The sequence below is a fragment of the Zootoca vivipara genome, chromosome 15 (genome assembly GCF_963506605.1).
Source record: "Zootoca vivipara chromosome 15, rZooViv1.1, whole genome shotgun sequence".
Classification (NCBI taxonomy): Eukaryota; Metazoa; Chordata; class Lepidosauria; order Squamata; family Lacertidae; genus Zootoca; species Zootoca vivipara.
Genome location: NC_083290.1, coordinates 34,871,849 through 34,897,670, shown reverse-complemented (window position 1 = coordinate 34,897,670; position 25,822 = coordinate 34,871,849). Strand labels below are relative to the sequence as shown.

Here is a 25,822-nt window from a genome sequence, read left to right as displayed (position 1 = left end):
CTGAGTGTGAATCGCTAGGTAACCAGAACTGGTCCCTTCAGAGAAAAGCTCTGGCTACAGCCTTCCTTTAGCATGAGCATTGTTTTTAAATTTCCTGTAAAATAATTCAATTCTGAAGAGGCTGGCTTTAAGTAATCAAATCAGAATGGCCCTTCTAATGCAGCATCCTGTTTTTATAGTGGCCAACCAGTTGCCTGTGGGAAACCCACGCAAGCAAGACCCAAGCACAAGAGCCCTCTCCCCTCTTGCATTTTCCAGCAACTGGTATTCAAAAGCATTATTATCGCCTCCTACCGTGGAGGCAGGGCAGAGCTACCTTGGCTTCTAGTCATTGATAACCTTATTCCCCATGAGTTTCTGGTTCCAGTTGCTGTTTTAAGCTTCACAATGCCCCTGATGTAGGGCCACTTTATGGGAAATTAGAATGGCAGCTAGACAAACAGGAAGAGACCTGGTGAATCAGACTAAAAACTCATTTGATAATGAGTTTCTGGCTGGCCCAGATACCTATGGCAAGACCACAAGGAGGTCATTATTGCAATAAAAATTGTCAGGGCCATATTTAGGTTTGATGAGGCCCTAAGCTATTGAAGGTAATGGGGCTCTTTCAGGGCCGTCTCGAGCAGGTCGGGCACCTTGGCGCTGAGGTGTGGAGATTGCTCCAGCGCCCCCGCCCTCGCAGCGCGCAGCACGGCTTCCGCACGGCTTCCCTGCACAGCGCACCCCTGCCGGCCCGGCGCCCTGCGCCACCGGGACTGCACCTAGAGCCGGGCCTGGGCCCTTTATATGTCCAGCTGTCCTTTGCCAACAACAAATTGTCACTGTTTTTTGTGTTGAATATATGCTATATGGTAATTTATGGACCAGTAGGTATCAAAAGCCATTTGCACATGACAAAATATGTATTTTATCAAAGTAATTGTTGAACTGAAATACAATTAAGAAGAAGTATATTAACAGTGAAATAATTATTAAGCTCCAACTTAAAATGATTGGGGGCCCATTACTTACATCATAGGAGCCTTCACAACACAAAACACTGTTCCTGTATGTAGGTTTTATTTTATTTGTTTTTTATCTTATATTTTGGAAATGTACATCTGGTTTTTTCCCCTTTACATTTTTGCCCCCCCCCCAAGAGAGTGGGGCCCTAAGCTATAGCTTGTTTAGCTTATACATAAATCCGGCAGGGGTAGGGGCCCAGTACCAGAAGTCGGCCAATGGCTCAGATCTGAAAAGAAGTCTTCTCCCTCTTTGCACCAATTCATAGAATTATACAATCTTAGAGTTGGAAGGGACCCTGAGGGTCATCTAGTCCAACCCCCTGCAATGCAGGAATCTCACCTAAAGCATCCATGACAGGTGGCCACCTGTCATTTGGAGCCAATCAGAGTGAAAGGAGGTGAGTCGGTCATTGAGGATTGGCTCCTGGAGAAGGCGAGAAGGAAGAACACAAATGAGTTGTTGCTTTGTATGCTCCAGAGTTAAGAATTTAGGCACACTGAAAACACAAGGTGCTCCCATTCCAAGAGAACGGTGTGCACCTAAAAAAATTGATCGAGCTGAAAGGCAACACATGGAGATCTGCATTGATCGGTGCAACGCATCCCTAATTATTGTTACTGTATAATTAGATTATTGTCTAATCTTAGAAGGTTGCATAAGAAGGCCTGGCTGTGGCTATTGTGAAGGGACCTTTCACTTGTGAATTTGCCAGTACACTCCTGGCTGTGTGAAGAAGACACAGCCAAATAAAATTTAATGGTGGAGGGAGAACAGAATTGGTGGTGTCCCAGTTGGGTCTCCCTGGGCTCTGGAAGCTGCCCGAAAGTGCCAAGCGGTAGCGCTGACCCCGAAAAGAAACATGCCTGAGCAACACTTGATATTGATGCTTCTTGCCAGATATTTCAGTGCTATTGCAGAGCATATAGCCTTTGCCTGCCAGATGTCATTATCTCCTCTCTAGGCTTCTCCTCTGAGCTCTTGTTTTAGGGAATGATCAACACTTTCCTCTCCCATATATTTGGGGAAGAGGAGGGAACAAAACAAGTACGCATGTTGCATGGAGGGGGATCTTGGGGGATTTGAATGAAACAGGCAGACCCTTTGAAACTGCTTCTGAGAACTTTTGTTTTCTATTTTTTATAAAGAAAAAAAAAAGAAAGCAGAAAGAATACCTGCATGGTCCTTTTAGGAAATATTAGCCTAAGGACCAAATAATAATAATAATAATAATAATAATAATAATAATAATAATAATAATAATAATAATAAATAGAATAAACCTAAATAGGGACCGCCCATACCTGCTACTGAATCAGCATGCGGTTTGGGTTTTCTTCCCCCTTCAGATCCACGAGAAGGAAGAGGAGGAGCTTAACGAGAAGAGTGAAAATGACTCTGGTATTAACGAGGACCCTCTACTCACAGCAGATCAGGTACACAATCTTCCCTTGGCCTTTCCTGTGTAAAAGATGGGAAATTCTAAGGCACCTTCCTGCCGCCCGCTCTGCAAAACATGCTCAGCCTTTTCCGAAGAGCGGTGTTTGCCCTTTGTGCAACCCGCTTTCTTTCCCGGCTCAGCAAATCTGCCTTGAGAAATTGCTCACAACCGTAGCTGGAGAGCAGATGGAGATTTATGGGCACCTCGAATGCTTTTCAGATGTCAGCTTTGCCATGCTACATCGGCTGCAGAGCAAACAGAAAACAGAAAAATTGGAATAAAATGTATTTAAAAAAAAAAAAAGAAAGAAAACATGTACAGGGTTGTCACCACACGGCTAACCTGTTTGTCCCCAGACCATCTAACACAGTGTTTCTCAACCAGTGTGCCTCCAGATGTTTTGGGACTACAACTCCCATCATCCCTAGCTAGCAAGACCAGTGGTCAGGAATGATGGGAGTTGTAGTCCCAAAACATCTGGAGGCACACTGGTTGAGAAACACTGATCTAACAGCTGTCCAAGATTTCAGAATGCCATCTCTTCATGGAGGTTCTGGGAATTGACCCTGAGACCACCTGCCTGCAAAACAGATGCTGTTCCTCTGAGCCACAACCCTTCTGTATGTGGCGTGAGAGAGCATTGCCTTTGCCTCAGGCGGCAAAATGTCTCGGGTCATCAGTCCCCAAAGCAGGCAATGGAACATTTTTTAAAAAACAAAAACAAAGGGAAATTCCACCCTGCGACTCTTCCCAGGAAGCACTGGCTCCTAAAAAGCTGAGAATCCTTTCTGCTGAAACTGGCCAGTGGTTTTCAACACCATCCCTTTCTCTCATCCCTCACTCATCACAGTTTTTGGAGGAAAAGTTCCTCCGAAAAAATCTTTAGATCTCATATCTTCCGCCTGTGGCCTGGGGGGGGGGGGAACTGGAATATGGAGAATGAGAGAGAGCATGTGTGAATTAGCATGTGGGTAGAAACAGCTTCAGCCGCTTGTTGACGCAACATTGCTATAGGATAAAAGGACCATCTGAACAGCTTCTAAAAAATAAACATGGACCTGATTGTAGTGTAACTGTTTCAGTGTATCTGAAGAAGTGTGCATGCACACGAAAGCTCATACCAAAATAAAAACTTAGTTGGTCTTTAAGGTGCCACTGAAGGAATTTTTTTTACTGTGTTGTGGTTTAGGTATTTTTTGCCGGGGCATAAATGCGACAATTGAAGTAAATGCACAAAAAATGGCTTCTGTCTTTTTTGGGAATGCGTGAATGACACAATCACTACCTCTTTTGTCAGCTAACTTGGAAGCTAATGAGGGGTATGCCATCACCCCTCAGGAGCAGAGCGCATCCTTTGTGTGCAAAAGGTCCCATGTTCAAATCACGGTGTTTCCAGGTAGGGCTTGGAAAAACCCTTCTCTGAGACCCTGGCTAGCCGCTGCCAGTTACTGTAAACCAGGGATGGAGAGCCTGGGGTCATCCAGATGTGGCTGAACTACAACTCCCATCAGTTTCGACTATTGGCCATGAAGTCTGGGCCATGTAGCCACATTTGGAGGATCACAATTGTTTTTTAAAAAAGAAGTTTAATCAGTGACCGATCTTTGCTATTCTTCTTGCTACCAAGTTCTGTCTTGGGAAGCCTCTAAATGCTTTCAGCATGCAGAGCTGAAGATCCTTGAAGCAGGAGGAGATGGGAAGGAACTCTCTCTGTCTGAGACCCCGGAATATCACTGCCAGTCAGAGTTGGCAATACTAGATTAGATAGACAAATAGTTTAATCTCATATAAGGCAGCATTCTTTATTGCTAACAAACCTCTAAAGCGTCCTACCCACCCCCTCTTAGAGTCATGGGCTACTGCACAATGCGGTCTGATAGATGTTTTATTTACTAAATTTCTATATCACCCTTCACTCAAGGATCACAGGGTGGTTTACAATATAAAGACACAAAAATACACAGCACAGTAAGATTTAGAGTTGATGCTCATGCTGAATAACGCTAGCTGTTAAATTTCACACTGCCTTTCCCCCACAGAATCCATATACTGTGGTTCAGTGGGATTCTTGCTTTTGTCTCCGGGGTTTGAGGAGTGAGTGAGTCGGTCATTAATATTGGGAGCTTATTCCATACTGAGCGGCTTTCTGCTGCACCTGAGAATTTCTGTCCGTTACCATGGCAATGATACTCCATTTATTGAGCGGCTGCGATGACCCACTGTTCCAAGCTGTGTTTTCTGCAAGGAATGCAGGAGACTTATTTACTTTTGAAAGATGGCGGCCTTGATAAGGAAAAAAACACACACAAAAACAAGTGATCGATGGAGGAGAGCTTTGTTTCTTTTCCATGGAAGGCATCCCAACTCTTAAATTTGTTTTAGGAAGGACAATGCTGTTCACATTTTCAAAATATTTGAAGAAGAAGGGCCGTAGAGCGTTTTCCCCCTAAAGTCTGGTTGTAATCCCTGTTAGATCAACCTTGGGATCCAACCACGTAGGTGTCAAGAGACATCCCCTAGGAACAAATAGGAAGTGCATTGGGAATTGGCAGGAAGCCAAGTAAGGGCTGCTTACTGGAAATCTTCCAAACCATTTGATAGATAGCAATGGTGTAGTAATGTTTGAGAGAGACTATCCCTAACAAAATTGCACATCATAAAAGAAGGAACAAGGGCAAGCTGCCAATACAGTCTGCATTATACATTTCAAGCACTAGGATACTGCTTTAAAGAGGCATGGCTTCCCACAAGGAATCCTGGGAAGCGTAGATTGTTAAGGGCACTGAGAGTTGTTAGGAGACCCCTATGCTCCAATTCTCAGAGTGGTTTAACACTCAATCCCTCTTCCCAGGGAAGCAGAAAGGTGAACACAATAACAACCCATGTGTGGGTAATGATTTTTGTGCAAATAGTTATCTCATCATGTCAAAGCATGGTTCTTGTTTTAAAATATCGGCAGCACTCAGTGCTCATCAAGGATATTGCATATTTCCTAAAGTCTATTGGGATGACTTGTATCTAGCTCGTCTCTGTAAGGATTTGTGGTCTGGAGGGAAGCCGGAGTGGAAAGGCCAACAAAGAGGACCTCGGACAAAGGATCCAGGCTAGAAGAGGGCCTGGAGTAGAACCCCATTGGTCCCTTGTGTCACCTGATTCCTCTTGACTCGGTAGTTGCAATACCACCTTCTGGATGCTTGAAATGGTGCCACTGCAGCACACCAGAGGGCGGCCTATCAGCAAGCGGCTGCAAGGATGGGGGCAGGGGCTGATTGAGTTGTTGTCCAACCACATCTGGAGGCAACCAGGTTGGCAAAGGCTGATGTGGAGTGCTAGGTTCTTCCCTGGCTCAATACCCAAATACACCTTGCAGTCTGCTCCTTAATAGTGACTTTGCTTTTAGAATTGTGTACTATGTCTTAACACATTTGGGTTATTTTGGGACGACTGGATTGTCCCTAAGGATGTCCATGATTCCCAGATTCTCTTGGGCACTCTCTCATTTTTCCTCCATGGTTCTCCCTCCATTTTATGAGGTAGGGCATGTTATGTTGAGAGATAAATGTGTCTGAAAGTGAGCCAAAGACGATTTCAATTTTTTTTTAAAAAAAAAGATATTTTCCATCTTTTAGATTGTAAACTTATAAAGTGTAGAAGACCTTGAGTGTTTTGAGCAGGAAGGTGGCATAAAAGTGTAGCAAATAAATGTGTCTGAACACAGTTTTTTCATTTATTGTATCTGTGTGTGTTCACACTGTGACCTAGTTGGTTTAGTTTTCATCAACAGTATTTAAAGTGCCTTGATAAAAAAGAGCTGAATGGTTCCCATAAGGTACAGTACATTTGCCTAAACTATCCAACAGGTACACTGAAGAAAATGTATTTTTGCCAAGAGATTTAAACATCAGCTAACATTCCATTTTGTCTTGGAAGAAAATAAAGAAAACACAGCATTTCCATAATAAAATTTAATGTCTTTCTTTCTTTCTTTCTTTCTTTCTTTCTTTCTTTCTTTCTTTCTTTCTTTCTTTCTTTCTTTCTTTCTTTCTTTCTTTCTTTCTTTCTTTCTTCACAGAAGCCAAACATAATTCTTAAGCAGTTAGTTCTTTTTGCAGGTGATTGAAGAAATCGAGGAGATGATGGAGAATTCACCAGACCCTGAAGAGGAAGAAGATATTTTGGAGGAAGATGATGGTGGAGAGACCAGCAGCCAGGCCGACTCTGTCCTTCTACAAGAGATGCAGGCGCTGACACAGACCCTGAACAACAACTGCTCCTATGAAGGTGAGGACATTTAGGTCTGGGCTATGAGGTCCAGGGAGGAAGATCTGCTGCTTTCTTAGGGATAAACTACATGGCATATTAGGGATGCGGGTGGCGCTGTGGGTTAAACCACAGAGCCTAGGCCTTGCCGATCAGAAGGTCGGTGGTTCGAATCCCTGTGATGGGGTGAGCTCCCATTGCTCAGTCCCAGCTCCTGCCAACCTAGCAGTTCGAAAGCACGTCAAAGTGCAAGTAGATAAATAGGTACTGCTACAGCGGGAAGGTAAACAGCGTTTCCGTGTGCTGCCCTGGTTCGCCAGAAGCAGCTTTGTCATGCTGGCCACATGACCTGGAAGCTATAAGTCGGCTCCCTCAGCCAATAACGCGAGATGAGCGCCGCAACCCCAGAGTCGGTCACGACTGGACCTAATGGTCCTTTACCTTACATGGCATATTAGCTACTAATCTGTACCTTTAGGTCTAGGGTTTCTTTACACAAATCCCCACTTTTAACTCTTTACCCACAAAAATGGTTCCATATGATACACCATAAAAGCATTCTTTAACCACTTTAAACATTCATGGCTTCCTTCAATGAATACTGGGAACTGCAGTTAAGGGTGCTGATCTTATAGACCTACAACTCCCAGCACCTTTAACGAACTACAGCTTCTATGACTCTTAACGTGGTAAAAGAGTGCTTTCAACGTATGTTGCACCTGTGACCTCCATGAGGCATCTACAGGAGATCAGATCATAGATCCCCAACATCTTGCCTCCTTTGACCTTAAGACTGCCTCCAAGTCTCCACTGGTGTTCCACTCACAGCGCAGACCTTTGAAGAGGAACATAGGAAACTGCCCGGTTGCTATAGTCAGACCTGTAGTTTGTCTGGTCCAGTATTTCTGTGCTGGCAGCAGCTTTCTGGGGTTTCAGGCAGGGAGGCATTTCCATCCCCACCTAGCGATGCCAGCGTTCAAACCTGGGAGCTCCAGAAGGTGAAGCAGATGCTCTCTACCACTGAGCTGTAACTGTCTTCCCCTTGAGTGACAGTGGGGCCAGGTGCAGCCAGAGCCAATGATAGGTAGAGCCAACTAATTCTGGTTTTGTCCCCACCTCCCTTCCTCCCAAGTTCTTCAAGGGCAACAAGGAGGAGGAAGCTGAAAACCAACGCCACGCCCCGACTGGTTGTAAGTGCTTGGAGGGGCAGTGTCCCCTTCTCCCCAATGGACCAGCCTTCACTGCAGTGAGCAACACTCAATAATGCATTCCACTGATCTGGATGGTGGGGTGTCTCACGACAGCTCCGTTCCGGTGGAATATAGCAGAACTGCATACAAGTGGTGATGTGTTTCTTTTTAGCACGAGCTCAAAATGTCCAGTTTATGCTATGCTTTAACACTGGTTTATTTATTTGTAGGCTACCCCATCTTTAGAGCCTGGGGTGAGTTACAGTTTTTCAAAACAAGCAATAAAGCAAACGAATATGGGCACAAAATGCCCTGCCCAGTACACAAAACCACATGCCAAAGCACCCAAGCTTCACCCTGGATGCTAAAAGCCCAGCTAATTAAAAACGACAAAGAAGAAAATGTGTTGCAATGATTCTGAAAGAGGTCTTGTCTTGGATTGCTTTGCTCAGTGAGGGAGGCAAGCACGTGTTTTTAAAGGATGTGCCGTAGGTTTGTGGAAGGGAGCCTAGCCACTCACTCATCTCCCAGGATACATAAGCACATTTTTTTTACATATTTTTCAAAACATGCTCCTTTCCCTTTTCTCATGTAGATGGTTTGAGTGGGTGCATTGCATGTGCATGCTCCAAACACACAATATAATTTCCAGATTTGGACAGATTTGGTACCTGTTTTCTGTTGCGGTGGGCAACAGTGGCGCCCTGGAGCTGCTATTCAGGGCTTTGTAAATTAATATAAGGTTTGCTGAAGGACGAGAAATATTTAGGGGGGGGAAGAAACCCTCATGGGGTGGGGAACCCCCAAAACAGTCCAACGTGGCCTGAGCATGTTCAGTGGGCATGGAATGTGGATTGACTGATAGGGTGGGGTAGAGACAGAAAACCAGGTTTGGGGGGGGGGATGGAATGGAGTCTCTGGAAGAGGGCATGGCTGGCTGGCTCCCTTCAGCACTGAACAAAAGCACTCTGCACACCCGGCAATGTTTTGTTGCAGACACATGTTTTATTCTAAATTAGGGTAAAACCAGCTTCAGAATACCACCCTGCATAGGGCTGCAATGTATAATGGATGGTCCAAGTCATCTATTCCAAAAGCTTTTAAGCAATTAAAAAAGGAGCCTCCAATTTATCACGCCGCATGTTTTGGGGTTGCTTTTTTATTATTAAAAAAGGGAGCATTTTTAAAACGCAAGTTGTTACAAAAACTCCAGATGGCAAACATGGTGTTGCTTTTCTGCTTGGTTGGGAGAGAATGCCTCTTAGAGGATGATGTCGCCCTGCTACAGCACATGTGGTCAACAGTATTAAAAGCCACTGGGAGTTCGAGGCGAATGAGCAGGATCACACTCCCTTATCTCTCAAATGTAATCAACACGGGCAGCCAAGGCCATTTCACTGCCATGACCAGGCCAGAACTAATTGAAATAATCAGTTTCCTCCAGGCATGCTTAAAACTGGACTGCTACCACCTTCTCGGGCACCTTGCCTGAAAAGGGGATATTCACCATTGGGCAATTGTTGCTTAAGGAAGGGGTTCATCACTGCCTCGTTCAAGGCATGTAGCCTTCTCCAGTGAAGCATTGGTCATTCTCTGAAGCAACTGATTAAAATTTTCTTTAATCAGGTTGCAGCCCTGCTTCTGCAGCCCTCAAATGCAAATAATGAGGGCTGCTTTAATTAGTTACAGTGCAACACTGTGCATGTCTACTTAGGAGTAAGTCCTAGTGTGTTAAATGGGACTTACTCCTAGGTTTAATGGGTAAAAGATTGCAGCCTTAGATGGACTCGTTAATTTTTTGATTGACTAAGTGGAGCAGTTGATTAAAATTATTTTTCTAAAATTAATTATGTCTAAAAACTGTAGGTGACATAATTAATTAAAAATAATAATTTCTGAGTTGACATGTGTTTCTTTGAGTGACAGCCCTAGAAATAACACTTTGCATTATGCTTTATAACACTATGCATTTATATAGCGCTTTGTGAGTGTTCAGATTAACCTTTAGCTTTTATATAGCGCTTTGTGGGTGTTCAAAATAATGCTTAGCACTTATGTGGCGCTTTCTGAATGTTCAAACGGCGACTGTCTCAGTACATCCTTACTACTTCCGTTGGCAATGCAGCCCACTGATATGCTAAGTTGCTTAAACACGCATGTCTGCCTCTTTCCATCCTTCAAAGGCTTGAAGCACATGTCCGTCTCCGAGCTTTCAGAGCTCCTGGATCGCGTAGAAGTTGCTATCCGGGACTACTCAGAAGAACTGGTGCAGCAGCTGGCTCGCCGGGATGAGCTGGAGTTTGAGAAGGAGGTGAAGAACTCCTTCATCACGGTGCTGATTGAGGTCCAGAACAAGCAGAAAGAGCACAGAGAGGTGATGAAGCGAAGGCGGAAAGAGAAAGGGCTGAGCCTGCAGAGCAGCCGAATAGAAAGGGCAACCCAGATGCCTCTCAAGGTGAGCAAGGATTAAAAACAGTGGTTTTGTAGCCTTATCAGCTACTAAGGGTCCTTAAGTTGCGCCCAGGCAGGACAGAGATAGCCAATAATGACACCGGGGGTTGAATCCAGAGAAAGAATTTAATCCTTAAATTTAAGGGACTCTTGGTGGTCAAGCTTCCTCCTCCTCTGTAAATGTGCGCACGCAAGGGGGTCACAAGTACATATCCATATAAGGAAGATCCGTATCCGGTCCTGTGCATAAACACATGCTGACTCAACAAAGCCTTCAGTAAGCCTTCAGTAAGGTTAGTTTACGCATCAAGCTAGCAACTTCCAACGTCAGGCTGGAAGTGCATCATTGCTGATAATAAGTTCTGTCCTCCAGACAAGGCCAACTATTCGTCCTTGATACCGTGTTTCTCATATTATAAGTCATGTCTTATATTAATTTTTTCTTCAAAAAAACACGACATGGCTTATTTTTGAGGGATGTCTTATTTTTTAATAAAGTGCACGCGGGCGCTGTTTGCCGGGCTTGTCAAGCCCAGCAAACAGCGCCCGCCGATCTTCGGTGACAGGCGGGGGTGGGCGGAGAGCGGAGAACGATCTCCGCTTCCCCCCACCCCCGCCTGTCACACAGCACAGGTCGGCGGGCGCTGTTTGCCGGGCTTGTCAAGCCCAGCTAGGAGCGCCCGCCGATCTTCGGTGACAGGCGGGGATGGGGGGAGAGCGGAGAACGATCTCCGCTTCTCCCCCACCCCCGCCTGTCACACAGCACAGGTCGGCGGGCGCTGTTTGCCGGGCTTGTCAAGCCCAGCTAGGAGCGACCGCCGATCTTCGGTGACAGGCGGGGATGGGGGAAGAGCGGAGAACGATCTCCACTTCCCCCCCCACCCCCGCCTGTCACACAGCACAGGGCCGAAGATCGGCGGGCGCTGTTTGCCGGGCTTGTCAAGCCCAGCAAACAGCGCCCGCCGATCTTTGGTGACAGGCGGGGGTGGGGGGAGAGCGGAGCACGATCTCCGCTTCCCCCCCACCCCCGCCTGTCACACAGGACAGGTCCGAAGATCGGCGGGCGCTGTTTGCCGGGCTTGTCAAGCCCAGCAAGGAGCGCCCGCCGATCTTTGGTGACAGGCGGGGGTGGGGGGAGAGCGGAGAACGATCTCCGCTTCCCCCCCACCCCCGCCTGTCACACAGGACAGGTCCGAAGATCGGCGGGCGCTGTTTGCCGGGCTTGTCAAGCCCAGCAAGGAGCGCCCGCCGATCTTTGGTGACAGGCGGGGGTGGGGGGAGAGCGGAGAACGATCTCCGCTTCCCCCCCCACCCCCGCCTGTCACACAGGACAGGTCCGAAGATCGGCGGGCGCTGTTTGCCGGGCTTGTCAAGCCCAGCAAACAGCGCCCGCCGATCTTCGGTGACAGGCGGGGGTGGGCGGAGAGCGGAGAACGATCTCCGCTTCCCCCCCACCCCCGCCTGTCACACAGCACAGGTTGGCGGGCGCTGTTTGCCGGACTTGTCAAGCCCAGCTAGGAGCGCCCGCCGATCTTCGGTGACAGGCGGGGGTGGGCGGAGAGCGGAGAACGATCTCCGCTTCTCCCCCACCCCCGCCTGTCACACAGCACAGGTCGGCGGGCGCTGTTTGCCGGGCTTGTCAAGCCCAGCTAGGAGCGCCCGCCGATCTTCGGTGACAGGCGGGGATGGGGGGAGAGCGGAGCACGATCTCCGCTTCTCCCCCACCCCCGCCTGCCACACAGGACAGGTCCGAAGATCGGCGGGCGCTGTTTGCCGGGCTTGTCAAGCCCAGCAAGGAGCGCCCGCCGATCTTTGGTGACAGGAGGGGGTGGGGGGAGAGCGGAGAACGATCTCCGCTTCTCCCCCACCCCCGCCTGTCACACAGCACAGGGCCGAAGATCGGCGGGCGCTGTTTGCCGGGCTTGTCAAGCCCAGCAAACAGCGCCCGCCGATCTTTGGTGACAGGCGGGGGTGGGGGGAGAGCGGAGAACGATCTCCGCTTCCCCCCCACCCCCGCCTGTCACACAGGACAGGTCCGAAGATCGGCGGGCGCTGTTTGCCGGGCTTGTCAAGCCCAGCAAACAGCGCCCGCCGATCTTTGGTGACAGGCGGGGGTGGGGGGAGAGCGGAGAACGATCTCCGCTTCCCCACCCCCACCCCCGCCTGTCACACAGGACAGGTCCGAAGATCGGCGGGCGCTGTTTGCCGGGCTTGTCAAGCCCAGCTAGGAGCGCCCGCCGATCTTCGGTGACAGGCGGGGATGGGGGGAGAGCGGAGAACGATCTCCGCTTCTCCCCCACCCCCGCCTGTCACACAGCACAGGTCGGCGGGCGCTGTTTGCCGGGCTTGTCAAGCCCAGCTAGGAGCGACCGCCGATCTTCGGTGACAGGCGGGGATGGGGGAAGAGCGGAGAACGATCTCCGCTTCCCCCCCCACCCCCGCCTGTCACACAGCACAGGGCCGAAGATCGGCGGGCGCTGTTTGCCGGGCTTGTCAAGCCCAGCAAACAGCGCCCGCCGATCTTTGGTGACAGGCGGGGGTGGGGGGAGAGCGGAGCACGATCTCCGCTTCCCCCCCACCCCCGCCTGTCACACAGGACAGGTCCGAAGATCGGCGGGCGCTGTTTGCCGGGCTTGTCAAGCCCAGCAAGGAGCGCCCGCCGATCTTTGGTGACAGGCGGGGGTGGGGGGAGAGCGGAGAACGATCTCCGCTTCCCCCCCCCCACCCCCGCCTGTCACACAGGACAGGTCCGAAGATCGGCGGGCGCTGTTTGCCGGGCTTGTCAAGCCCAGCAAACAGCGCCCGCCGATCTTCGGTGACAGGCGGGGGTGGGCGGAGAGCGGAGAACGATCTCCGCTTCCCCCCCACCCCCGCCTGTCACACAGCACAGGTCGGCGGGCGCTGTTTGCCGGGCTTGTCAAGCCCAGCTAGGAGTGCCCGCCGATCTTCGGTGACAGGCGGGGATGGGGGGAGAGCGGAGAACGATCTCCGCTTCTCCCCCACCCCCGCCTGTCACACAGCACAGGTTGGCGGGCGCTGTTTGCCGGACTTGTCAAGCCCAGCTAGGAGCGCCCGCCGATCTTCGGTGACAGGCGGGGATGGGGGGAGAGCGGAGCACGATCTCCGCTTCTCCCCCACCCCCGCCTGCCACACAGGACAGGTCCGAAGATCGGCGGGCGCTGTTTGCCGGGCTTGTCAAGCCCAGCAAGGAGCGCCCGCCGATCTTTGGTGACAGGAGGGGGTGGGGGGAGAGCGGAGAACGATCTCCGCTTCCCCCCCACCCCCGCCTGTCACACAGGACAGGTCCGAAGATCGGCGGGCGCTGTTTGCCGGGCTTGTCAAGCCCAGCAAACAGCGCCCGCCGATCTTTGGTGACAGGCGGGGGTGGGGGGAGAGCGGAGAACGATCTCCGCTTCCCCCCCGCCTGTCACACAGGACAGGTCCGAAGATCGGCGGGCGCTGTTTGCCGGGCTTGTCAAGCCCAGCAAACAGCGCCCGCCGATCTTTGGTGACAGGCGGGGGTGGGGGGAGAGCGGAGAACGATCTCCGCTTCCCCCCCACCCCCGCCTGTCACACAGGACAGGTCCGAAGATCGGCGGGCGCTGTTTGCCGGGCTTGTCAAGCCCAGCAAACAGCGCCCGCCGATCTTTGGTGACAGGCGGGGGTGGGGGGAGAGCGGAGCACGATCTCCGCTTCCCCCCCACCCCCGCCTGTCACACAGGACAGGTCCGAAGATCGGCGGGCGCTGTTTGCCGGGCTTGTCAAGCCCAGCAAGGAGCGCCCGCCGATCTTTGGTGACAGGCGGGGGTGGGGGGAGAGCGGAGAACGATCTCCGCTTCCCCCCCCCACCCCCGCCTGTCACACAGGACAGGTCCGAAGATCGGCGGGCGCTGTTTGCCGGGCTTGTCAAGCCCAGCAAACAGCGCCCGCCGATCTTCGGTGACAGGCGGGGGTGGGCGGAGAGCGGAGAACGATCTCCGCTTCCCCCCCCCACCCCCGCCTGTCACACAGGACAGGTCCGAAGATCGGCGGGCGCTGTTTGCCGGGCTTGTCAAGCCCAGCAAACAGCGCCCGCCGATCTTCGGTGACAGGCGGGGGTGGGCGGAGAGCGGAGAACGATCTCCGCTTCCCCCCCACCCCCGCCTGTCACACAGCACAGGTCGGCGGGCGCTGTTTGCCGGGCTTGTCAAGCCCAGCTAGGAGTGCCCGCCGATCTTCGGTGACAGGCGGGGATGGGGGGAGAGCGGAGAACGATCTCCGCTTCTCCCCCACCCCCGCCTGTCACACAGCACAGGTTGGCGGGCGCTGTTTGCCGGACTTGTCAAGCCCAGCTAGGAGCGCCCGCCGATCTTCGGTGACAGGCGGGGATGGGGGGAGAGCGGAGCACGATCTCCGCTTCTCCCCCACCCCCGCCTGCCACACAGGACAGGTCCGAAGATCGGCGGGCGCTGTTTGCCGGGCTTGTCAAGCCCAGCAAGGAGCGCCCGCCGATCTTTGGTGACAGGAGGGGGTGGGGGGAGAGCGGAGAACGATCTCCGCTTCCCCCCCACCCCCGCCTGTCACACAGGACAGGTCCGAAGATCGGCGGGCGCTGTTTGCCGGGCTTGTCAAGCCCAGCAAACAGCGCCCGCCGATCTTTGGTGACAGGCGGGGGTGGGGGGAGAGCGGAGAACGATCTCCGCTTCCCCCCCGCCTGTCACACAGGACAGGTCCGAAGATCGGCGGGCGCTGTTTGCCGGGCTTGTCAAGCCCAGCAAACAGCGCCCGCCGATCTTTGGTGACAGGCGGGGGTGGGGGGAGAGCGGAGAACGATCTCCGCTTCCCCCCCCACCCCCGCCTGTCACACAGGACAGGTCCGAAGATCGGCGGGCGCTGTTTGCCGGGCTTGTCAAGCCCAGCAAGCAGCGCCCGCCGATCTTTGGTGACAGGCGGGGGTGGGGGGAGAGCGGAGAACGATCTCCGCTTCCCCCCCCACCCCCGCCTGTCACACAGGACAGGTCCGAAGATCGGCGGGCGCTGTTTGCCGGGCTTGTCAAGCCCAGCAAGGAGCGCCCGCCGATCTTCGGCTCTGTCCCCCGATGCGCGACGGCTCGGGGAAGCAGGCAGGGAGCTCCTGCTGGGTCCCGCGCCTTCGCCTCTCGCTCGGTCAGGGCTACACGACATGGCTTATTTTCGGGGTATGTCTTATTTTTCACCAACCCTTAGAAATCCTGTCATGGCTTATTTTTTGGGGATGCCTTAAAATATGAGAAACACGGTAGCAAGCTGGGCATCCTGTTCCTTTTGCTGTTCCACTTTGGCACACACAGCGAGGCAAATCATAATTATACAATGCAACTATATGATCAGATTTAGCTCAATAATACAATTGGCAAACCTCTCTCCACAGTTTAAGATGGAGGCAGGCAACACCTGGTCTGTTGAGGAGGGCGACATCTCAAGGGTTGATGGTGGGCAGGACTGAAGCCAGCAGTGGATGCGACCAGGATAAAAATATATATATGAATGAGCTCATCCCCTTTCCCTCTCTCTGCCACCTCTTTTTCTCCCCTCTCCTCCTCCTTCTCCCCTTCTATCTTTCTGCCACTCCTTTCTCCCCCTTTCCTTCTCCCTCCTTGACTAGCAGGCTGCAGAGATGCAGGCAGAGCACTCTTGCCAGAGGTGTTAACTGAGAGCTTGCCGGGGGGGGGGCTGGGGGCTTTTGAAATCAGGACAAGGGCTGCCCAGAAGTTTCCCACCCCTGGTTTAAAAAGGAGGGAGCTGGGCTTGATTCAGAAGCAGAGACCAAAGAGTTCTCTCCAAAATGCATTTTTACTACTCGCCATTTATTTGTCATATCCTCCCCCCCCCCAAAGAATTGACACAGCAGGAAACTGATGCCGCTTGCTGGCCAGCTTAGTCTTCGCAAAATTACCCTAAGAGAAATTCTCATCCACCTAAGCACATAAATCTCTTAGCAGTTTATGGCAGAGATGGGTTGACTTCAGGCTTCTGTGGTCTGTTGTTTCGGGGTTGTTGTTAACACTAGACTTGCTATCCTGCGCTGATGAGCTTCACATTTATAAAGCAAGAATAACAGGGTTCTCTTAATAGTTGCAATCCTATGCCCACTTACCTTAAAATAAGCCTCGCTGAAATCATTGAGACTTACGTCTGAGTAGATTTGCTTAGGATTGTGCTGGGAAAGGATAAGGAAGTTGTTTCGGTTCACTTTTAAAGGCAAATCTATCTCATTTGAACTCCCCCCCAATTGCATGTGAGCAGAAACGGAACCATCTTTTGAAATGCAGCATTGCTCTGAATTTTGCAATGCAGTTCTCCAGCCAAAAAATGTGTAAAGAAATGCATGTACTAAGGTAAAGGATGCATATGTTGGTGAAAATAACATACAAAAATGCATTAGATGAAGTAACATATAAACAATGGGTTGTTATTATTATTATTATTATTATTATTAATATATACTGCCCTATACCAGGTGGTATAGATGCATTTGGCTGAAAATACGCTTCATGAAAATGTGTATGTTAGTAAAGTTTGCCTACAGGAACATAGGAGAAATTCACACCAAGATGCTGACGAATTTTAACAAGCACTTTAAAAAAGTAACAATAATCACAAACTGATTTGGAAATGTAGATAATGGAACTATGGAAAAATAAGAAACTGAGAGAAACCAAATTGGACAGATTCTCTCACCCCGAGCTGTAAGACACACAACTGATATGTATCAATTGACTCATTGTATTGACTCTTGCTTGAGAGAATATTAGACGCACCTTGCAGGATCAGACAAAGACCTCCCGAGTTGAGCATTGCTTGCAAGAACCCCAACAACCACCAGGCTCCCAGGCACAGCCTTACCCAGATGTGTAGAATGTTGGTGTGTACTTTAATCTTTTTTTAGTTCGGGTTGCTGTATTTCATTAAGTGAAAACTTTTTGGGCAAAGCTGTTGAGCTTTTTTAACAACAACAACAACAAAAAATGTTTCTGAGCTATTTTTTAGGGGAAATGGCAAAAATGACACTGCCGACACGGGTTGCCATACATTTTGCTAATTTCCACTCGGACACTACTTTGACTGCAGTATTCCGGGTATGTCCGGTAGATTCCGGACGTATGGCAACCCTAGTTTATCACTGGTTTTAACTTTTTGGATGCTTTGACTAGTTGTTTGCAACTGTCTTTTCCTCATTGCTTCATTCCTTTTATAAACTTGCTTTGAGGATTTTTACAATCAACTTTTATGAAATAGAAGTAAGGAAATAAATCCTAAGGGGCAAATCTTAATGTGCTCTGTTTTCTCCTCTGTGTAGCGATTCAGCATGGAAGGCCTCTCAAACATTCTGCAGACTAGTATCCGGCAGACATTTGGGAACTCGGCAAATGATAAACAGGTGAGTTCCTCTTCTGAGGAAACGAGACTATTTATTTAAATTCAAAAGCATTTCTCAATTGCTTTATATTTTTTAAAATACATCTAAAAAGCCAATGGAATGGCTGGAACCCTGGGCAGCAGCCCTCACATTGCAACACTTAGTGCATTATCAAGCAAGTTATCCCTAAAAATGTGTGGTGGTTTAGGGCAGTGATGGGCAACCTTTTGAGCTTGGTGTGTCAAAATTCACCAAAAACCCGAGCATAACTCGGGTGGTGTGTCACTTCAAGAAAAAAAACCATAATTTCACAATATTTATAGTTTAATAACAAAAATGTATAATTGTAATATATAACTGCATTTAATAAATCCAAAACTAATTGTTTAACCAAGCAAAACCCCAAACCCCTTATTTATCACAACGTGCCCAGAGTTGTTGAGCTTTATGGGGGGAGCTGCTGACCAAAGCTTTGGAGGTGTTTTTTGGGGTGTGTGTGCAAAAGTTGCTCTGCTTTTTTGGGTGGGATGCCCCAAAGCTGCTGCGCTTTTTTGGGGGGGGGGAACAGAAATAGTTGATGAATAATACCTTCACTGGAACTAACACGCAGCACTGACATAGTCTGCCAAAGCGCCAGAAAAAACAGCACAGAAAGGGTTAAAAAACCAATCTCTGGCTACCAGCAACAACAACAACAAAGGACCCGGGGTTTTAACAGCTGAGACAATGGCTTTTAACAGTGGAGACAAGGAGGAGCGGGAGAACGAATGGGGGAAAACAACAACAGCAGCTCTGCGTGTCACGTCTGACACGCGTGTCATAGGTTCGCCATCACTGGTTTAGGGGGATGCAAGAATATTTGCAGAGAGGGAAGTGATGCTTTATCCTCCCCATGCCAGATAATTAAAAACATAAGAAGGGTAATGCCATGTGTTGTTTTAAAGAAGCCTTAACATTTTTAAAGTGAAAGTTTGCTTACTAAAGATGCCCTGCTGGACCATTTGTGCTTATCATCAGTTTGCAACGTGTTTATTTTGAGAACCGACAGCATTTCTCTCTGACCTATGAATTCGTTGATGCTTGAAGTGTCAATCAATTAAAATGGGTATCACGATTTAGCCAAAGCTTTAGAAGACTAAAATGTGTGCCATGGTTAGTTTTTGGCTGTTGAAAACCTTGCTGCTGGTGGGCTGACCTGATCCTTCCTGGACTCAGTGGCGCCATCAGGGCAGGACTTTGGGGCAGATGGCGAGGGCACCTGAGCAGAATGAGGAGGGAGGGTCCTCAGACACAGAAAAGCTGGATTACAACATTTTGAAGGAAGTCACAGAGCGGGACCCCTTGTACGTTTCCGAACACAAATCAAAGTGTTGGTGCTGACCTTTATCGCCCTAAACGGCCTCGGCCCAGTATACCTGAAGGAGCATCTTCACCCCCATCGTTCAGCCTGGACACTGAGGTCCAGTGCCGAGGGCCTTCTGGCAGTTCCCTCCCTGCAAGAAGTGAAGCTACAGGGAACCAGGCAGAGGGCCTTCTCAGTAGTGGCACCTGCCCTTGTGGAACGCCCTCCCATCAGATGTCAAAGAAATAAACAACTATCTGACTTTTAGAAGACATCTAAACATTAGAAGACATTTAGGGAAGTTTTTAATGTCTGATGTTTTATTGCTTTTTATTATTATCATTAATTCTTTTGGGAGCTGTCCAGAGTATCTGGGGAAACCCAGCCAGATGGGCGTGGTTCAAAATAAATAAATAAATAATATTAGCACCATCATGTCCCAAGTGCACCACTGCCTGGACTCCACATATGCTAACAACCTTGCATTTGAAATCTTAGTTGAGGCATTCCAGTTTGGGACCAGGACAACCTGAAAGACCATCTCACCTCTTATATACCCAATCCATCGCTGCGCTCTTCAAGTGAGCGTCTGCTGCCAATACCATCTTATCAGGAGGGTCCTTGCATATCCTATAGGAATTGGGCCTTCAGTGTTGCAGCACCCAGCCTTTGGGATCCCCTCCCATTAAATATTAGACAGGTGACACCTCTAAAGAACTTTTCTCTTCCAACAAGCCTTTGAAGCAGAGATCTTTCCCAACTCACATCTGTATGAGAGATGCTTTAAGATATGTCCTAAATACGTTGTTATTCTTCATCGCCTGCTGTTTGCCATCCTGTGCTCCTTTGGATGGAAGGAGGGGATATAAATCTAATAAATTAAATGTACGAGGAGTCCTGCTGATCCAGCAATCTGTGGTCAACTAAGGCCAGACAGATGCATGCAATTGATACGCAGAGCATAACGGACCTCTGTTGCTTCTCCCTAGTTCCGTACAGTGTTTCTTTCTGGTAGATGCCTCTGATTTCTGTCCCTCTTGGAAAGAGGATTACTAACTGCCAGTGCCATTCCTTTCTAGTATTTGAACACCGTTATTCCCTACGAGAAGAAAGGGTATCCTCCTTCAGTCGAAGACTTACAAATGCTCACAAACAGTAAGTTCTAAACACAACTTTAAGGTCACATGGGTCCAATTGGGCCAAAGGTAACCACTGAGCCTCTTGGGTTTGCTGATTGGAAGGTCTGTGGTTCAAATCCCTGTGACGGGGTGAGCTCCCGTTGCTCTGTCCCATTTCCTGCCAACCTAGCTGTTCGAAAGCATACCAGTGCGAGTAGATAAATAGATACCGCTGCGGTGGGAAGGTAAATGCCATTTCCGTGCCCTCTGGCTTTCGTCACGGTGTCCTGTTGGGCCAGAAGCGGTTTAGTCCTGCTGGACACATGACCAAAAAAACTGTCTGTGGACAAACGCCAGCTCCCAAAGTGGACAGATTCACCCTTGGCCCGTCCTCACAAGCTGGAGGGGCAGCATGGCTTTGTTGAGCTGCTTAGTCTCACCGCCTAGCAGCTGGCGTGTGGGGTAGTGAAGCAGCAGGTGCTGCTTCCCAGCACTTCAGCTGAGCGAGCTCTATTGCCCCGCCAGCTCGCATGGAGACCCTGCCCAGAGCCCCAAGAGGTCCTCGGCATAGTTCATCAATTTTGTCTGCCACTCTTCTTTGGTCGGAGTTGCACCATCTTTCCATTTCTGGGCTAACAGAGTCTGCGCAGCTGTAGGTCGTGTACATAAATAGTTTTGTCTGGTCCTTTGGGATCTCTGGTCCCATAATGTGTAAAAGAAAAGCTTCTGGCTTCCACCAGTGCTTCCCATCACCTGGGCTGCCCACATAAGACCTTTCTCCTCTCGTGTAAGGAGGGCAGCAGGGCTGAGTGACAGGGATACTACGGAGAAGGCATGGCTTAAGTGAGCGTGGTTCCGCTTTTCCCCTTATGCAATTCTAATCATGCTGTGTTTGTGTGTGAAAATACCTGCGTAGGGGCTTAAGAGACGGGCATATCAATTGTGTCTGGTGCCATCCAGTTTGAATCTAGGTGCTCAATTTTCTCAGCTTAATTTTATGTCAAGACAGTTGTTCATTTGCTTTTTGAAAATTCTACACGTTCTTCTTGCCAATTCATTTTCCTGTATGTTTGTATTATCAAATGGTTTGCACATCTCTCTCTCTTTGGGCTGCTACTTGCCACCCAAGCTTCTGTCCACCCCACCCCCGAGAAAAACAGCATGTTCTAGAATACTTTGTAAGCTTCAAAAGCTATTTCATAAACATCCGAATTCTTCGGCTAGTGGATTTAGCCTCTAACTCTGACTGAACGATTTGTGGAACAAAAATGGAAAGGTTGAGATGTTGTGACAGGCCCTTGTGCATTCTGGGAGAATCATTCGTCTCCTTTTGAGTCTCCATGGCAACTGTGTTTTGAACTGACTGGAACAAACACAGCCTTAGTTCTCTTCAAAAGAGCAAAGTCCTATGAATGGCAGTTTTGTGCACAGAGAGAGTTTTGTGCAAGTGACAATTTGTATCTTGAGGCGAAGCCTTGGCAGAGACGTTACCAGGGATAAATCTGTGGTCCTTTTTTTTTTTTGCCTAATTAACTGGTGTGCAAAGCAGCATTGGACTGTGATGCAAACATAGGATTTATTTAGATGAGATCAGTTACTGGTCTGGAAGAAATGCCCTGAATAACATTGAAAGACCAACCAACCTCTCCAAACACAAGCTCTTAAATTGTTGGTATCTAAATTGCTAACAGCAGAGCATGAGATGCTATGACTGACATCTGACATGTATGTTTTACTTTTCCTTCATTCTGGGTAGAGATTGGCGATTCTGCCTATTTCCAGTGCAACAAATATTAAAACACATATTCACTTGCGTATTTCAATGTGTATTTTCTCTCGAAATACATGTTTCTTCTCAAAATAGCCATTCAATCGTGTTTTAATAGGTTCCAGCTTTCAAGAACTGTGTTATAGCTAGGGATGAGCAAATCAGTCAGTTTCAGTTTTTCTCGGGTTTTTTTATTTCTCCAATCTTATTTAGTTCTTCTTTCCACATCTGTTTGTGAATTCCTTTTAAAATCTGCATGAAAATTCACCAGCATTTTAGTGCAAAGTTCTCCAAACATATCCATTTTTGTATGCAGTTATGGCTAATGAGCACAATTTTGCAAAGGAGTTTCTGCCAATATCATGCATTTTGTGTTTTATTTTCACTATTTTATAAATGCATATTTTAAAATGCACAATTTGTCCACATATTTGCATTTTTTGTACACATTGCTTGGCTGAAAACTGCATTGAAAAATTCAGAGAAGTGCACATTTACAATAATGACTGTGTTTTCAGTTCACATTATTTTGGAAACTTCAAATTAGGTAGATTCACCTTTGAATGCAAACTGCTTTGAATTTCTTCTCCCCATCCCTCATCACAACATTTGGAGAAGTGCAAAATCTATAACACAGCTAACTTCTGACCTGCACATTAGTCCAAGAGGGGAGCATAAGAAAAGTCTTGCTGGAGCAAGACATTTTATATGAGAATTTGCAGAAATTGTATTTCTCAAAATTCTCTCATTTGGGGCTGATTTCCTACCCACCGGTGTTGCTCTTAAAAGCTCATTCACATGTGCTAGTGAGGAGTGAACTCTCAACAAGGACTGAAATTAACTTCTATGCTAAGTAAGCCATTAATAGGATTGTCAGTTTTCCGGGTTGTAGAGGGCATCTGTCCCTTCATTCGCTATGATCAATATATGGCTGTGTACACAGCATAAAACACATTTAAAGCACATGACTCTCCAGGTTGATACGGAAGTGAGCCGCCCTTCAGCATGACCTATTAATTCTTATTTCCAACAATTTCTTCCCACAGTTCTTTTTGCAATGAAGGAGGACAACGAAAAGGTCCCGACGTTGCTAACCGACTACATTTTAAAAGGTAAGCGGCAGCAGCAGCATCTTATACTGAGACAGAGGTCATTGGTCCATTCGAACCAATATTGCCTGCTCTGACTGGTAGCAGCTCTCAAAAGTGTCTCAGGCCCAGAGAGATCTTTCTCTCCATTTGTTCTTTGCTGTTTTAAACTGGAGAGGCCAGGAATTGAACCAGGAAGTGTGCATGCACACAAAAGCTCATACCAATAACAAACTTAGTTGGTCTCTAAGGTGCTACTGGAAGGAATTTTTTTATCTTGTTTCGACTACAGCAGAGCAACACGGCTACCTACCTGTAACAGGGACCTTTCGTGAGCTATGGCTCCCTTCTTAACAATCAAGGACAGAATAGCCTGCTTATACCACCTCAGACCATTGATCTATATGGTCTAGTATGGTCTACTCCAGGCACCCCCAAACTCGGCCCTCCAGATGTTTTGGGACTACAACTCCCATCATCCCTAGCTAACAGGACCAGTGGTCAGGGATGATGGGAATTGTAGCCCCAAAACATCTGGAGGGCCGAGTTTGGGGGTGCCTGGTCTACTCTGACTGCAACAACTGCCTGCATTCTGAGGTCAAGATCTCTCCCAGGCTTGCAACCTGAATTCTTTTAACTGAGGATACCAGAATTGCAAGACCAGTCATTCCAACCCAATAAGTTTCTGAGAGGTGCTATTCGCATTCACAAAAATTGCACTCGTCATCTCGAATTTCCCTGTTCTGCATTGTCTTGGTTCTTTCCTTCTTCTTCCAGTTCTCTGTCCCACCTAAGCGCCATGCTCTGAGCATTGTGAAGCCAACAGGAGACAACAAGGCCAGTGTGTCATTCCACCACAGGGACTGCATGACGTAATGTAAACTTTTGAATTGTGTATTTTAAGATGTATAGCATTAACCTGGATTAAACAGGGGCAAGAGTCTTTCCTTTGCTGTCAATTTCTAGTCATAGTAAACATTTGAATGCATGAGCGAAGGCAAAGGCTGCTCATTTCTCTCTCTCGATCCCCTCCATCTCAGAGGAGGCCAAGCTTTCTCATTCGCCCTGTATCCTCGGCCCATCTTCCCTCCCCAAGCAGCTATGAGACTAATTTGAATACTGAAATAAACTTTCATTTAATTAAAAAAATAAGTTGTCACACTTCTTGGAGAGATGGTTTGTCACTTAAAAACCAGAAAATGTATAGCGTTTATAAATATTTTCACAATAATATCAAACATTATCAATGTGTTATTATTTAGCATTTTTAATTTTAGCCCATGATGTAAAAAGCACATTATAAATGTATTGGTTGTCAACTTGGCCACAGTGACAGCCCCTCCTTACCTGTATAATTATCATGCGCTTATACGGAACTTGTTAGGACATTATTACGGCATGTTGCTTGTAAGAGGCGGGGGCAGGAGATGCCATGAATAAAGAATTCATTGAAATCTCATTCTTGGGGGAAGGAAGTGAGTGGTGAGTTCAATCAGTTTCAGTGCTGACTCTGAAAATGAAATTGACATGCTGAAGGTTGTTTAGTCCAACCCTCTGCAGAGTTCTGCCAGGCAGGGTGCAACTGCAGCACCCTTGTCAGAAAGCCATCCAGACTCTGATTAAATACCTCCAGCAAAGGAGCACTCACTACTTCCGGGGCTAGTCTGTTCCACTGTCTAAGAGCTTGGATCATCAGAAGTTTCTCCTACTTTAAAAAAACAACAACAGATTCTTATTTATATTCAAAAGTAATACAGCAATAGAAACCCCATAAATAACTAAAAAAGGAAAAAGAAATTCAAATCCTGCCGTTCTTGGCCACATAGCACTAGTACAGTAGAGCTATCATCGTATTGCTCATGGTTGCATCAATAATTTGTAAATAGCCCTAAATGGCTTCGGTCCAGTATACCTGAAGGAGCATCTCCACCTCCATCATTCTGCCCAGACACTGAGGTCCAGCACCGAGGGCCTTCTGGCGGTTCCCTCGTTGCGAGAAGCCAAGTTGCAGGGAACTAGGCAGAGGGCCTTCTCGGTGATGGCGCCTGCCCTGTGGAACGCCCTCCCAACAGATGTCAAAGAGGAAAACAACTACCAGACTTTTAGAAGACATCTGAAGGCAGCCCTGTTCAGGGAGGCTTTTAATGTTTAATAGATTATTGTGTTTTATTTTTCTGTTGGAAGCCGCCCAGAGTGGCTGGGGAAACCCAGCCAGATAAGCGGGGTATAAATATATTATTATTATTATTATTATTATTATTATTATTATTATTATTATTATTATTATAAATAGTCCCTATTCTTGCATTTCAGGTAAGTATCTCCTGATACTTGTGGGTGGCATGCATTTGAATTGCAGAAGGTACATTAGGAAGTGGCCTTGTGAATGAGTGCTAATGTGTGGAACTATGTGGGACTTGGTGCATATTTATTATGCATCTGTGAGCCCATTTTTGAAAGCTTTGCTTTAATACCACAACTGGGTGTGTGTGTCAAGAACTATGACAGAGTCCTGGCTACAGTGTCCTGCTTGGAGCCAGAGACCCCCCAGCTCCTTGTGTGTGATTGGTGACCCCCAAGCCACCATCTCTCAACTTTATCATACCTTACAAGGGAGTTGAGAAGATTATATATATATATTATCTGTGAATATATGCACAAATATGCATGCTGGAGCAATTGCATTTCCCTGTCAGTTTATAGCCAGGTACAACACTGCCCATCTCATGTCATTTCAGTCATGTGAATTTTGTGTAATGCTTCCATTCTGGGCAATTACTGTGG

The 25,822-nt window shown here is 48.1% G+C and overlaps 1 protein-coding gene across 4 annotated transcripts in view; it reads left to right on the top strand.

The window, feature by feature from the left end:
- The window catches only part of FEZ1 (fasciculation and elongation protein zeta 1), a 48,929-nt gene extending 24,412 nt beyond the window's left edge, over positions 1–24,517 (top strand). Inside the window, exons 4-11 of one of the 4 annotated variants that reach the window (XM_035140193.2) lie at positions 2,352–2,438; positions 6,556–6,724; positions 8,124–8,147; positions 10,077–10,348; positions 17,663–17,743; positions 20,144–20,219; positions 22,997–23,062; positions 23,816–24,517. In XM_035140193.2, the coding sequence (XP_034996084.2) occupies positions 2,352–2,438; positions 6,556–6,724; positions 8,124–8,147; positions 10,077–10,348; positions 17,663–17,743; positions 20,144–20,219; positions 22,997–23,062; positions 23,816–23,832 (792 nt within the window). In that variant the 3' untranslated portion in view covers positions 23,833–24,517. The remainder of the gene's footprint in view (positions 1–2,351; positions 2,439–6,555; positions 6,725–8,123; positions 8,148–10,076; positions 10,349–17,662; positions 17,744–20,143; positions 20,220–22,996; positions 23,063–23,815) is intronic. The other 3 variants (XM_035140196.2, XM_035140194.2, XM_035140197.2) reach the window with 3 other exon arrangements.
- The last annotated feature ends 1,305 nt before the right edge of the window (positions 24,518–25,822 follow it).